The 15,085-nt window shown below is 38.5% G+C and overlaps 1 protein-coding gene across 1 annotated transcript; it reads left to right on the top strand.

Annotated features, from left to right (window-relative positions):
* Window positions 1-246: 246 nt before the first annotated feature.
* LOC149146168 (uncharacterized) lies at window positions 247-14,203 on the top strand. Its single transcript, XM_089447110.1, has 2 exons — window positions 247-673; window positions 13,661-14,203. Exons 1-2 carry the CDS (start codon window positions 490-492, stop codon window positions 13,780-13,782), a joined length of 306 nt encoding a protein of 101 aa, XP_089303236.1. The 5' UTR covers window positions 247-489; the 3' UTR covers window positions 13,783-14,203.
* The last annotated feature ends 882 nt before the right edge of the window (window positions 14,204-15,085 follow it).

The raw sequence follows: 15,085 nt of genomic DNA, 5'->3' as shown, positions 1-15,085 counted from the left end.
TCAACTTTCAAAAATATAATTTTATTTAAAATATATTATTATTATTTATAAAATAAATAAAATATTTATTTCACCATAATTAACCTTAATCCACCTTGTTAAAATTTCTCAAAACCTGTAAACCCAATAACAAACAGGCACGTCATTAGAGAGGAGCGCAAATTTCTACAAACATTATGGTAAACACAAACAAACACGTCATTAGAGATTCACGTGGTGTAGCGATTGAGTATTTGTTAAGTCGCGAATATCTTGTCTAGATGTTGTTCTAGATATTATATACATTCTCTGACATATAGTTTCGAGAAATTCTTGAACAGTGACAAAGCTTCTAGTCAGCGTCTCATTGTTTTCGAAAACCCCATTGGCGAATTGTTATGCAGAATTAGTCGCAGGCCTTGAAATACATGAACATATGACATAAAGGACAGGCACATTTGGAGCTGCAAGGATTTGAATTTAAAGCTGCGAGGGTTTGATTCAGAATTCATGGCGTATGTAGATCACGCGTTTTCCATCACAGAGGACGATTCAGCGGGCTCTTACGCTGTACACAACAGTCCTCCCATTAAAGAAATTTCCCTGGCCGTGGCGCTTTTGGTATTCGGCACCGTCGGCATCATCGTAGGCTTCATCATGATGTACAATAAGATCGGGGGCGATCGGGGCCACGGTGAGTAATCTCTGCTCTGTTTTGCATGTATCTGCACAATTTGTTTCTGGAAACCCTTGTTTTCATGGAGCTGAACTCTAATTGTGGAGTGAGGCGTGAATTTCGTATGTTATCCCTTTCCATTTTGGTGTAAGAAAAAAAAAAATCAAAAAAAGAAAGAAGGGAAAAAATTAAATCCTCAGTTATGGCTGCTCTGTTTAAGTGCGATTAGAGTTCTTATGTTCGAGAGTTGGGTATAAGTCTTGAATGCTTAGCTCATTGTTTGTTAAAATGCTTCTTGGTGGGGAAATGTTTAAAGAATGAAAGATTTTATGACATGGTGGGTATTTCGACACAGAAACGTTAATTGTTTAAGAATCAGTTTTTGTTGATAGGTAATTTTCTTGGATCTTAGAGAGACTAAAAGAAAGAATTATTGCATCGAGTGAGGGGTGCTCTACAGGTTGTTGGGTGGAAGAGATGGGGTGCGTAATACTACTAAATTAAAATAGGGAAAGAATTGAGTTTTTTTTGGATATCACTTGGTACGGATATATCCACAAGTAACACTCAAATAATGACTGCTTACAATGCAGAATAATTGTAAAAGTGAGGATAAACCCACAGCCTAGAAGTAAAGAACATCCTTTTGAGAGCCATATTGTTTGAGATAAAACATTTAACATGCAAGAAAAACAAAAACCGGATAGAACTTCTGAGCTTACTACTGGTGGCATATCACCATGTGGATATCATGCACACTAGCCCAGAGGAGTGGGAGGCTGTGGATTGGTAGGAGGGAGGGTGTGCTTTGTTCCGGAGCAAAGCCTTTTCTAGTCGCTGCAGCTGCCCATCCATAATCTGACACAACAAATGGAACTCCTCCTCCTTGAGGAGGAGCTCATCTCTAGTTTCACTTTGATCGAATAGGACCTTCTCGAGCAAATTTTTGATGTGCTAGTACAGATCGACTGTGTAAGTACTAGTTTCTTCTTTCTCTGGGAGTGCCCAAATCTTGCACCCAATTTCCAACCTTTTCCAAGACTTCGAAGTTTGACAGTTCTTGCTGCTTGTCAACTAATTCGTGCTTCATGTCTGATAAGTCCCCCTGCATTGCCAAGGGAACGTGTTTTGGAATCTTTTTGCTGATGCTTGAGCTTGGTGTGGGCGCAAAAGTGACTTACCTACGCACGCCCCCCCTCCCCACCTCTCCTCAAGTGAGCTCGTTCCGTGGGCATTGCTGAAGAGTGAAGAAAATCACTACAAATATAGGAACTACTGATTGGGAAGAAGCTAAAGGAAACACGAATGGATGATCCTGGAGGATCCAACATGGCTCAAAATTTGAAGTCCTAAAATCTCAGCGAAGCCAACACCAAGTTAGAGATCTCGTTAAGACGATTCCAATGTCCTGAATGACACCTCAATCCGAGTCCGTATGAAAAAGTAAACGAGCAAAAAAGAAGGCAGTGACAGAGCTATATGACACAACCAGGAGGTGCCGCGTGGCACCCCTGAGGGAGCGCCATTTGTCAACACAGACTTGCCATGTGGCATGATGTGGCATCTTGGTGTGGTTGATGTGGCAAGGATAGGGGTGATTGAGCACAAACATGGGCCAATGGGATGGGGCCATGTGGCACCCAACTGGCAGCCAAATAGGCTTGGCCAACCCGTGGCACAGGTCAATAGCGGAATCAACAAATTTTAGCGGAGTTGGTTGGCGGGCCACCATTTTGGCGATCCCACCAAAGCTACAACTATACACGGTTATGACCATTCAACAACAATCCCAATTAAAATAACACGACGGGGTTCCACTTTGACCTCGAGACCTCGCCAACCACAACGAACTCACCACTATATGCCAACCAACGCGCTCTAAGTGGGGCATTTGTAATCTCCGTCCCACGTATACATCTACCTTACCTTTGCATTTGGAGGGGGATTGACGAGTGGATGGTGGGACGGAGAGCCACAAAACTCAGTGTCGAGGGGACTCGCACCTTGGCAGGCACAAATTTCAAGGAAGATTCCCAGGGTATATTTTATAGGATTATTCTGATCTGTTGTGGCAGTCTTGAAGATTCCCCAAGGGTCCAAAGGTGAATGTGACAAAATCATATGAAGTTTATAGTCATTTTTCATGAAATTTCGAGATGAATCCATTGGTGCAGTGAAAATTGGGATTCGAGCAATAGAGTTTTGGGTCATCCCCAAATCTGAGGTATTGCCATTTATTTTGCCATGTATTTGCCATTATTTTGCTGACAAAATAAAGAGGCCTCTCCACTTTGAAGTTGGGCCTGGAGACGTAGCTCACACAATGTGAGTGAACTTTGTTAACAAATTTTGGTGCATTGTATATATTGCCTTCTTTTAGTGTTGGTTCTTCATGGATGTTGCATTTATGGTATTTGCATGCTCTTTAAGAAATTTCGTTTAACATCATCGAAGAAAAGATCTCGGATCAATGAAGGCCTGCATTAGAGAGCGAGAAGAGAGTGGGGAGGGCTGCGAAAAGGGAAAGAAACGCTGAAAGACCAACGCCGACTGAAAGGACCAAATCCAAGCCACCAACCAAAAGTCCCCAAAGTGCTAGAGATAACTAGAGACTTATGGAAAGGAGAGACTAAATAGAACCAAAGCTATAAACCTGAGCAATGTTTAATTGAAAGTGCAAAGATAACAATTGTTTTACCAGGTTCCCCTTGTGGCGAGGCTGATCGATAAGCTAAGCAGGAGGAAGTTGATTAGAGGAGGTGAGCAGAGTCCTTAGAGACCAAGGATTAGGCTAGGAGGGCCTAGTCCTTCAACTCGATGTTTGACTAGACTAGCTTTCACACTGTTGTTTCCTTTTGGAATGCTAAATGTACTGGAGAGAGTTGAGGCAAGACTTTTTGCGAATAACGACATTGTTATATAGATTGCAAACATTCCCAATCCCCTGGCATAATTCTTATCGCAATGAATGACTATCTTCATAATTGATTGCTCAGAGTAAATTCCCTAGAGCGAGTGATGGCTCAAGGGCATAGAGTGTGTGTGGAAATTTAATATCGGAGCCATGTGCTCCACCACCTTGCTCCTTGACATGCTTAACATTAACGCTACTGACTAAATCCTTGTTGACGTCTAGGCTGGAGCACCTCCTTTGGATGGCTCTTCAATGACTTGGAGATCCATGCTAGTGCGGTTTGGCTCAGTCGTTTTCAACCCCATTAGGGTGAACTCAACGAACTTGTCTCCATGAATAGAGGAAAATTAGGAAGATGGTGAGAAAAGGCTCAAACATTGAGTTTGTCCACATCTTGAGCACGAATAACCATGAGTAGATTGGACATGTAACAATCTCATTGAGAATATGACCTAGAGCAAAACAAAGTTGGTCAATTTACAAGAATGCAGAGATGGCAATAGTAGATGAATTTGATCTAGAATATGTAATACATCATATAGGTTTGGCTTGAGTGGAATGAAGACAATTGGTGCTATACCTTTCGAATGTAGAAGGAGAGTAAGAGCACAGAGTGTGGTCCCTTGCATTTAATTCATGGATCAATGAAGAGCTGATAAAGGCCATTATTTGCTCGTTATCCCATTTGGGTTTCCAAGGTAAGATCTTTTTATTATTAATATGTATATAATTGATTTCTTAAACGTTGTTTTATACATTTAAATTACAATTTGCAAGTAAATGACATTCAAATTCAATGCACAAGGAACATGGAATAACATTTAATTCCACAAAATTAATTAAGTGATGGGTTGGTGAATTGACCAGGCCATAGGTTAAGCAATTACAGATTAGGGAGCATGCAAGGTCATAATGAAAAGAGTTAGTGGACTTCAGTATGGATGTAAAGAATTTAGTCACTATTATTAGAAGATTTGTATCACATCTAGTAATACCTTGGTAACACTGACTTGCACTTTGGTTAGGGTTTGGATATGGTGTAGGGATTGCAATGTAATGTCCTTTCTTCGTATTAACTCTAGTCTTTTCTCATTGATTGCTAGCCTTGTTGGCGCTAACAAGCTATGAATTTCATCATAAGGAACTAGTGGAGCATATTATGGCAGACTTGTCACCTGAAAATGCTCTTGTAATCTTAGACGCCCCCAAGGGTTTTGATGGTTTTTTGAATGGTACCTCCCAAGGAGTGTTGGAATTTTCTTTAAGGTAATTTTTGGCCTTGACCTAGATGAAATTCTTATTGATATTCTTGTGAATGTATATAACTCTTTGTGATGCCTTTATAGAGGAAACCCTCTTAGACTATTTTGTTGGGTGTGTCTTGCATAAAATAACCATTCATTTGTAATTGGGTTAAGTCTTAAGGAGGTCTGGCTTCCATATGAATGACATCGTGTCCATACTCACAACTTGACCAAGTTTTTTGTTTTCCAATTTATTGAGAAGATCCATGTCCCGCTTCTCAGATGCATCATCTGTTGTAATCATATAGTTCCACAACCCGTTATTTAGGTAGAGTCTAGTGTTTATCCATTTTGCCTTGAGGTCTTTCTGTTTGGTTTCTTTCCTTCATAGAGTCAGATCTTTCAGAGACTTTGCCATCAAGAGAGAGAGTTACCCCTATCTTGCTCTTTGCTCCTCATAGGCTCTCGTCAGGAATCCCCCTTGAATGTGCTTGAGGTTGGTTCTTAGAGGCATCTATGCTTCTCTAGTGGCTGAGTGTCCCCAAACTGTCTTCCTCCATTATATTCTCTCTTGATGCATCAAACCATCTCTTGTCGACTCAAAAGGTATTGAATCAAACCATGAGAGAAGATATCTATATATTATACATTTAGGTCACATGGACCTCACTTTTGACAAGCCTGGGCTCAAAGATTTTGTCCTACATTGAGCAATTTTTGGAGTTGCAAGATAACATCATAGTCTGCCTTCCTTGGGTGAATAATTAAATGACAAACAATTCAGCGAGTGCCTTATGGAGGTGGGAAGATGTGTTAACTTTTAATACCAACTCTGATTCATTTTTTCCCCACAATAGAATCAACCGCAACACCATCACCATAGAAACAACGAAGATCCCCTAGAAATAATCCGACTAAGGAAGTGAGAAGAAAGAAGAAATGAGACAAGAAGCATGTTAAACCTCAGAAACAGCCTGAGCCAGTCAAAGACAGTGACGAAGAAGTGGAGTTTTATACCTAGAAATTTATTTATGCTCAAATAATTTTGAAGTTGTTGGAAAATAAAAAAGTTAGTGTATTTAACTTCACAATAAATATTATGTAGTTGAAATTGATAGGAAAATCAACCACCAGTCAACAAATATTTTCTGCCCAACAAATATTCCTTCACTTTAATTAATTTGGAAAATTAGGGCCTTGACTCATAGAGAAATACATAGAAAATTACAACAATAAATTGAGCTTGGAAATGACCCTCTAGATTTTCGAGCTATGGGAAATTCGACCCTTGGAAATTGGTTGCTTTGGAAGATAAATCAGCCCTGGAAAATCTTGGTCTCTACTTGCAAATTTCGACCCTCCTAGTTGTACAACCTGTGCAATGGAAGTCTTAGCCCTCTAGCTAAAACTTTGCCTCCATGCAACCTAGTTGGAAAACTTGGTCGTCACCCATAGTCTCAGGCTCTCAGCTTGCACAAGAATGTCGGTCTCTCTCCTCCAAGTCTCTGCCTCTCTCTCCTCAAGCTCGACCTTCACAAATTCCCCTTCCAAAAAACCGTTGTTGCACACCTTCTTCTCTTTAGTCACTGAACCTCTCATTCCTTGAGAAAATCACTTCCTCAATTACAATGTGTCTTCACCTCTCCCTTAGACTTATTTTATAATTTCATTAAGCCAAAATCCCTAACCCTTAATCTCCTAAGTGATCAATGGCTAGGATTAGGTCCTAAGCCTCACTTGAGATAAATGGTTGAGATTAGATCCAAGTCACTTAAATAATTAAATTATTTATCCTTAGAAACTTGGCTTAATAGTCCACAATAATTACTTAATTATTGTACTTTTCCTAAGTTAGGCTTAGGAAAGAAATCATAATAACACTTACTCATCCCAAGCAAGCACCTAAAGTGGCAACTCTGACAACTTATGCGTGCTAGACACCAATACAATGTAGAAGCACTTGTTCAAAATATTATCATCAACAAGATGAAGAGAAGAAACACATATGGAGGACAGAATTATTTTATTTCTACTACATAAATTCTATCAAGATGAAGCAAGTAAAATCTATGAAAATTACAGAAAACAAGAGAGAATCACCAAAAGAAACTTGATTGTCTTTACTACCAAGGGGTTGTAGGATGAACAAGATCTTTGATAGGTCTGGACACAACAGAATTCTCCAAGATATGTGATTTACTTTTGCAAAATATGATATATACAAGCACGATGTTGCAAACTCAATTCCAACTATCAAAGTGCTTTCAATGCTAGCTCTTAATGTCACTCTTTCAAGAAAAGAATAAGCAATGACAAGGAAATAATCAATATGCTTTAGTGCTTCAATCACTCACAAAAATAAGATCATTTGCCTCTTTAGTTCTTTTACAATGTCTAGAAGGAGATTGTAAGAACAGAGGATAGATAGAAATAGAAGAGAGGTAAGAATAGTATTCTCCAAGAATAGAGTTCTTTTGAGACAAAATAGCATGTGTATGATGAAACTCCAAAAGTTCATCCTCATTCCATAATAGCCACTTGCAAGAGAAAATAGACTTGTATATAGCTAATTTCTTCTTTTACTATACTTTTTTCATGCCTAAAATAGGCCCTTCAAATTTCCTAAGGAGAGAATCTCCTAAAGGTAAGCCTTAAATTATGGGAATAAATGAAGATGAAACATAGTATGGTTGGCTAGGTTATTATAGGAATAAAAGAGGTGTACACATAAGAAGTAGCACCCTAAATAGGGCACTCAACCTTCTCCCTAAGAACAATATTTCAAGCTTTCATGATTGTGCAAGGAAATATTCCCAAGTCATGCGCTCTCATATATGTTCCAATGTTAACCTTTTCAAACATGGTTACCACCATTAATGCTAAATAAAGCACTTAATAAGTGGCTCTAAGAGGGGGGTGAGTAGGATTAAGTCAAAATAGCAGTGGATGAGGCTCAATGAAGGGGATTAGTGTTAATTTTGAGTTAACATGTTCTTTGCTTCAGTTAGTTACTTCATCCATCCATTTGCCCATTAATCCATTAACAATCACATATAGTAACTAATGAAAGAACATACATGATAAATGCTGAAGACAAGCCAAGACAGAAGAACACAAGAATATGGCACAAGCCAGGGAAAAACCCCAAGATGGGGAAAACCCTTGATCAAATCTTCTTATTATTAATCATCAAATGTTCAACAGAGAGAGAGAAAGAGTACAATGATTTAAAGTCAATACTGACTTGCCAAGTTGAAGATCCTATATCAAAGCCCTTAAACATGAAGATGACTCAATCAAATGGCAACTCTGGCACCAAGGGCTGGAGTCTTCTACTCTGTAGTTCTGAATACTAGTTAGGGCACAAGCATAGTCAACTACAACACCCTTTTCATACTCGATAGACCTTCCATGAACTGCGACCTTCCTTCAAACAAATCTTGCAACAATTAGATGCCCCTTAACCTTCTTCTAAGATTAAAAAATGGACCATACAACTTGCTGATCAAACATAATAGACTGCGGCCTTCCTTTAGAAGATACTCAACCTTTTGAACAGAGATTGGTCTGGCTGGAAGTGGCCTAGATAAGTGTGGCCTGCTTCAAGGTTTATTGTGAGATCAATCCTCATTCAAGGCTGCAGTATTTGCTTCAAACTCAGACCTGAGAAGACACACACTTACTCCAAACAACCCCGACTTCCCTTTTTGCTACAAAACTCGGGCTAGCAAAGTTCCCATACTAATCCATCCAGACCTGCGACTGACTATCATGAAGAATCTTAACCCTTAACCCAGAAACAAATAGTCCATCAACCTCCATCAAGACCTTGACTGCCTTAGACCTTATCCAAGCAAGTTGATGCGTGTGAAATGAGGGAGAAAGCTCTTCTATATATACAATTTGATAGAGGTCAAGAGACGTGTCTATTGGACTTGGTGAGTCGACATAGAGATAAGGCCGACTTTGATAATTTTTGTGTAAAAGAATAAATTCAAAAACCCACTTCTACTTATCCAAATTTGACGATCTTTAGATTGATTTTGGTCCTCTCGAAGAGAGGAATCTGATGCCATAATTATCTTCTTTAACTGAGCTGTCCGAAGTGGAATTTGGCCCTAGTTGCCAATTTTAACAATTAGGAGCTTCAAAGTGGGGCACACACCAATTAAGGTCACATGAAGATCTCTCAAGCTTTTAATGCCCCAAAATAGCAAGTAAATTCCATGTAGGCCCATGAAGTACCTTCTCAACCATGCCAAAACACAACTAGTCCCTGAAAGTTCAAAGTTCTTAGAATGGCTTGAAATTTGATGTTGATGTTGTATGCCATACCAACTATCCAAAAACCCAGTGTTCTTGCTAAAATAACGCTGCAAAAATAGATCAAAATCTATGCACTTAGAATTATTTGAAATTGGAACCATATGCAATTCGCCAAATGGGGTACTCAAATATGTAATTATGTCGTCAATCTAACTAAAGTTGAGAATTGCTAAAAATAACAATCTCTCAGACTTGCTTGAAATATGAACTCCATGCACATCTCCCAAAGTGTATTCACAACTATGATCAGATCTCGAAAAGAGATAAGATTGCAAGAACCAACCTAGTCATACCTTTTGGGGGTCCTCAACTTCTCATACTCACTCTGAACACTGTGTTGAACTTGCAAGTACGGGGCCATTGCTCCACTGAAACACCTTGCCCATCATATGTACTTCTATATAAGTGTGACCTACTCAAGTATCTATCCTACCAATAACCTTAGGATAATGAAATATGCAATTGTGTGCCAAGTTTGAAAGGCACTCACAAACTATCGATGTTGCATTGATGAACCAAGCAACTGATCCATCTTGTAATGTACCCACAAACAAAATAAGATAGGCACTCTTATTGGATTTTGAATAAATGCAATTTGAGTGCTAACCTAAGTCACCTAACATAGTGATAGAGGACACAAAGGACATGGAAATACAAGTGTTCGACACGAGATGTGGCAACCCCAAAAATAGGACATGAATCATTACACCTACAAAAATGAAATATAACAAAGATTCAAATCTCTTTAGAATTTAGAAACTAAAACATTTACAATTTTACAATGTGATAATACAAATTCAATCATACAACTAGTGCATATAACCAAAGTACCACTGAGTGCAATCCATCTTTGAACCAAAAATACATCAACAAAGAGGCTCTAAATGGTCTATAGAGTCCAAAAAAATCATGCTACAACAAATAACTACATATCTTCAAAATCATTGCCTATATTGGTGTCTTCATCAACAATATCACCCTTTGAACATTAAAATAAAATAGGAAAAACCTAACATGTCGAATCAAGATTTTGTTTGAGTGATGGGTACATTTTTACTAGGATCATGATTGAGGAGTTCAACAATCAATGCCACCAACATCAAGATATATAAAGGGCCTGGTGCTCTTGATTAAATGCTAGTTCCATACCCTCATACATGACAAAATCAAATGGAAAAGTTGCAATCCCCCAAATCTTGAAATCTTGAAAATTATTAAACTTGTTGGATTTTGAGTGGAATCTAAATTTCTACTTTCTTCGTATGAAATCCAAAAAGGTTGGAGCCACTCTCAAAATCCCAAAACCATTACTGGTAATGTTGAAAATTTAAGTAAAAGTGACTTTCTCCTTTATCATTCATTTAACTAAACTGATGCTAGTTCCATACCCTTATACATGAGAGAATCGAATGGAAATGTTGCAACCCCCCAAAGCCTTGTTAATTTCTTGAAACTAGCACTTGACACTTTACTAACCTAGCAAATTACAGATCTATCGAATAAAATCACAACTAGATTTTTAGGAAAATATTTAGCAGAAGCAAAATACAACCATTTTCAATCACATGTGACACATACAAACTCTGCCCAATCAAATAAGTTCTTCATTTAATTAGAACTTACTTGGGCTCCCGTCTTGGGATAATTGCCCAACTGAGAAATTTATAGTTACAACATACCCTGTATGTGATCCATCTGATTAGGCCCTAGATCTATCCTTGATCTCCTTGGTTGGTTTGGATCTCCTATGTTTCACCCCAGCACCTTCCTTAGACTCGACACACTTGAGTATCACACTTCTCACTTGAGAAAATCCCTCTCTAAATGGCTGGTGTCGTTGTATGGTGCATCTTTCCTCTCCTTTGCGGTTTTCCTCTCTTTAGCCTTGGTTTTATAACTTTACATTGTGTTAAATCCCTAACTCTAATCTCCAAAGTGATTGACGACTGATATTAGATCTCGCCTCACTTGACATCAAGGGTTGAGAATTGAACATAATCACTAAAGTAAATACTTTACTTTTCCTAAGTTTCTCTAGCTCAATAGCCAACACAATTAGTTATTTGGTTTTCCTAAGTTAGACTTAGGCTAAGTTACAATAGCAACTTACACATACTTGAGCAAGTGTCCGAAGGAGACTTTGGGTGACTTCTGCATGCTTACAAACTTAGGCTTGTGTAGAAGTACTCACCCGAGCTACAAACATCGACGCTTCTACCACCTAGAATTGGCTCTAATCTTGGAATTGCATTGGCTACCATAGCTGCTCTCTCTAAACTAGTAGCCTTTCTTGCCACTTGGTTTGGAATCATCCGCCATGACCTGCTCCCTTTGGGCTTGTTCCTAGAAGCCTCATGCTCTTGAACATCTTGTAAGGTCGTCTCATACTAAGAGACCTTCTTGATGGACTTGGAAGGCTCTGTTGACTCCTCCTCCCCACCTGAACCTGAAGGTTGACTCCCTTTGAACTGCCCAACCTTTGGAGCTTCTCGCTCCTTGTTCTCTGTCATTGTTCTGCTTCTTGCCATTGGTTTAATACGATGGCCCTTTTGGCTATACAGGTTGCTTGCTCGAACTCCAATGATGGGCCATTGTTTGAGCTAGATCTTGAGGGTTTGATCAGTGCTTGTCTATCCTAGAATGTTACACCAAAGCCCTCCTTTTCTATCATTGAGACTGAAAGCAAACTCCACTTGAGTTTTTGTACCTAGAGCACGTCCTTCATTTCCAACCTGTCTCCTAACTTGAGCTGGAATATTACTGTTCCAACCCCCTTCTAGTAACCATGCACCAATTGATATGGTGCTCGAGGAAAGGTAGGAAACAAGGGAGAATTCAATTTCAAACATCCTAGCAAACTCTTTGACCTGAGCTTCTATTAATGCAACTATTGTTGACTGTGTACCTTTTCTGCCCTTCTTTCTCTTTGGAGACTGTGAAGCATGGTGTCTTGTTTTATGACGTACAAAACACTTGACCTTAGTCAAGTCCTTTTTCGGATGTGAGGCTAACTTCTCACTCCTGCTGCTTGAACATTTTCCTTTGCTCTTCATTGCTTGATTGACAAGAGAAAGATTCTCATCATCACTCTTGTGCTGGGTTCCTGATAGAGATTCCTCGAGGAAGTTTCTCTTGTGTCATGATGCCCCTTGATGAAAGGAGCCCATGGCTTGGTGAAGCCAGTTAGGGTTGTCCTTACCATCTCCCCATTTGTCATGAACTCCCCAACTGCGGCCAACTCATCATGAACTTGTTTGATCTTGGTGAGATAAGGAGTCATTGTATCTGATTTGGTCAACTTGGTGTTCCCGAGCTTTTCTCTCAACACCATCTCCCTGTTAGTATTATTGCTTTGGTATAACTTCGTCAAAGCGTCACACATCTCCCTTGGTGTATTCTTCTCAAATAGGTGAGGAATCACATGATCTTTCACCGCATCCAAGATAATCCTTTTGGCTTTCACATCCCTTTTGGTTGTAGATGCCCATATCTGCAGCATTTGTAGGCATTGTGAGTTTGGTGTTAGCAAACTCTCATATGACATTTTAAATACGTTGAACAGGAAACATGTCCAGTAAATTAGGTGCTAACATGCGTTATAATGGTTAAGAATTTAATATATTATAGAGAGAATGTGTTGATACTGAATTTAATTTTTAAGATGTTGGCAGCCATTTTGGTCAGAAATATCCCACAATTTTTTTGTCTTACCTGTACTCAGCACATCAACGCTGCTCAGGACTGAAATAAGCTGTGTTGATTCAACTTGGCAACAACTTGGGAGTTCAAGTAGTAGTTGGCATCAACTTGATGAGTATTACTTGCACTCATGAGTAGTCATCGAGTAATTGAAAAATGGAAAAAAGCTTGGCAGTCTGAGAACTATTTCTTTCTTTAAAATTTAATGCAGTGTTGCAAACATCCCTATTTTATTGTGAAAAAAATCGCAAAATCGCAATTTTTTGGCCTAGTCGATGTTTGCTGTTTTTAATCGATATTTCAGTGGTATCTTAAATCTGCCGTTGTTTGCCAATTTTTACTGATATTTTCTCGATTTTTAGGATTTTTTGGTTTTCTAGATCCTTGCCGATTTTATTTTGATGCCGATGTTTGCAACATTTATTTAATGTTGTTTTGCCTAGTTTTAGCTTGAGGCTGACCCATACTCCTACTCACACTTTTGTCAAGTTTTTCAAGTCGTGTGATTGTGGGCGACACTTAGAAAATGGGCAATATATAGTTCAAAATTTTTATTCATTTGATGATTATAGTTCTTATTAAGACAGTCAAAATTAGGTATTGGTGAGAAATAGCTTTGTCCTAATGATGCTTTTGTTAGCCAATGGATTGCCACTGTATAGTCTGTGGCCAGAGTAGATGAGAGACCTCGTAGGATCATGTCTTTAATATAATAAACAAAATTCCAGTGATGTATTACATGTTTGGAAGAAAACAATTAAATTGTTTTGTGTTGTTTTACTTACTTTTGCCTGATCACTTAATTTTTCACTTTTGGTGCAGGAATTTTTTTTGCGATACTTGGAGGCATGCTATTTATCCCCGGGTTTTATTACACCAGGCTTGCATACTATGCTTACAAGGGTTACAAAGGGTTCTCCTTTTCAAACATTCCACCAGTTTGAGGAATTTCACAGCCACTACAGCACAGTTGACAATGACCATGGTTAACAGAACTTCCATGTGTTTTACCTTATATTCTATCTAGGCAGTTTTACATAAAGAGTGTTATTTTGTTTTTAATTTTTATTTTTGGTATTTCCTCAGACAATTATAGCTCTTGTCAAACAGTGAATCTGCTTAATCTTTTCTCATTTTGGATGGATTTCGCTTAATCCATTTTTTGCCTTATGTAAATTCATGTTACTGTGCAACCCTGAAAGTGAGCTCGGGTTGGTAAGTTACATAGACGAGGATTGCTCGGGAATTCATGAACTGGGCTACATTGTACAGCAAATATTGTTTATACTTGCATTCTATCTTGTAGCTCTAAACATTATTTGGGGAAGTGTAAGTGAAAAGAATGATGTATAGGTTTTTTTTCAATCTGGTCTCAATTTTTTAGAATGGTTACTCTTCAGCTATATCTATCTATCTATCTATCCAATTATTATCTACTATGTTTCGATTCTCAAAATGCTTTGCAAGTTTTGAATAATATATGCCTTAGTTTCCTTTACTTTGTTGGTTTTTTAAGTGACACCAAACTCAAATGATATCCATCATACAGAACTTGTTGATTTGGAGTCAATTCAAGGAATTGAAAGTGTGTTTAATATCAACGACATAGTGCCTCAAACTTGGGGGGTTGGTCTAGGTCTTTGGCTGATCTAAAATTCTGATATTCAATCTGAAGTTTTATGCTCCAGTGTTCTTTAGACTTGCAGCTTTCTTAGTTCACGAGTGATTTTAGCTTGTTTGTAATACCCCGGTTTTGACCCCTGGAATGTATGGATCAAATTATGTATAAATTGTAAATTCGCGGTTAGAATGATGAGAGTCTAGCCATGTGTAACTTAAATAAATGACCTTTCGTTTTAAATGTTGTAAATGTGCTTGTATGGATTCCTAGTGTCGGGCTTAAGGCCAAGGCCTGACTTGAAAATGTCGAGGCAGTTAGATGCAGTAATTAGACTATGGACCATGTGGTAAGGCTTACCATGATGCACTCAAAGCTATGTAAATGTTAATGCCGGAAGAGAAAATGGTACCTATGGGAAACTAACCCTCAATTGCCAAGTGTTAGCCTGATAACCCACATCTTTTCCATCACGTGTCTAAATGAAACTCATCTACATCCTTTGACTTAGAAAGCCTATCATCAATCCATGGAGAGGTTGGTGAGGAATTCTTCTTCAAGTAGTGATGAAAGTATTGGCATATTACAATCAATTTGCATAAGTGTGAAGAGTCCTTTATTTTCCTGCC

The sequence above is a fragment of the Pinus tabuliformis genome, chromosome X (assembly GCF_031772625.1).
Source record: "Pinus tabuliformis cultivar Carrire ecotype Pingquan chromosome X, CPIR1, whole genome shotgun sequence".
NCBI classification, from domain to species: domain Eukaryota; kingdom Viridiplantae; phylum Streptophyta; class Pinopsida; order Pinales; family Pinaceae; genus Pinus; species Pinus tabuliformis.
Note: the sequence above shows the minus strand (reverse complement) of the source record. Positions and strands in the feature narration are given on the sequence as shown.

Bases quoted from the DNA above. Each gene is read 5' to 3' on its own strand.
- LOC149146168 (XM_089447110.1), top strand. From the start codon at position 490: ATGGCGTATGTAGATCACGCGTTTTCCATCACAGAGGACGATTCAGCG. The intron at 674-13,660 runs GTGAGTAATCTC...CTTTTGGTGCAG, and splicing joins CGGGGGCGATCGGGGCCACG to GAATTTTTTTTGCGATACTT.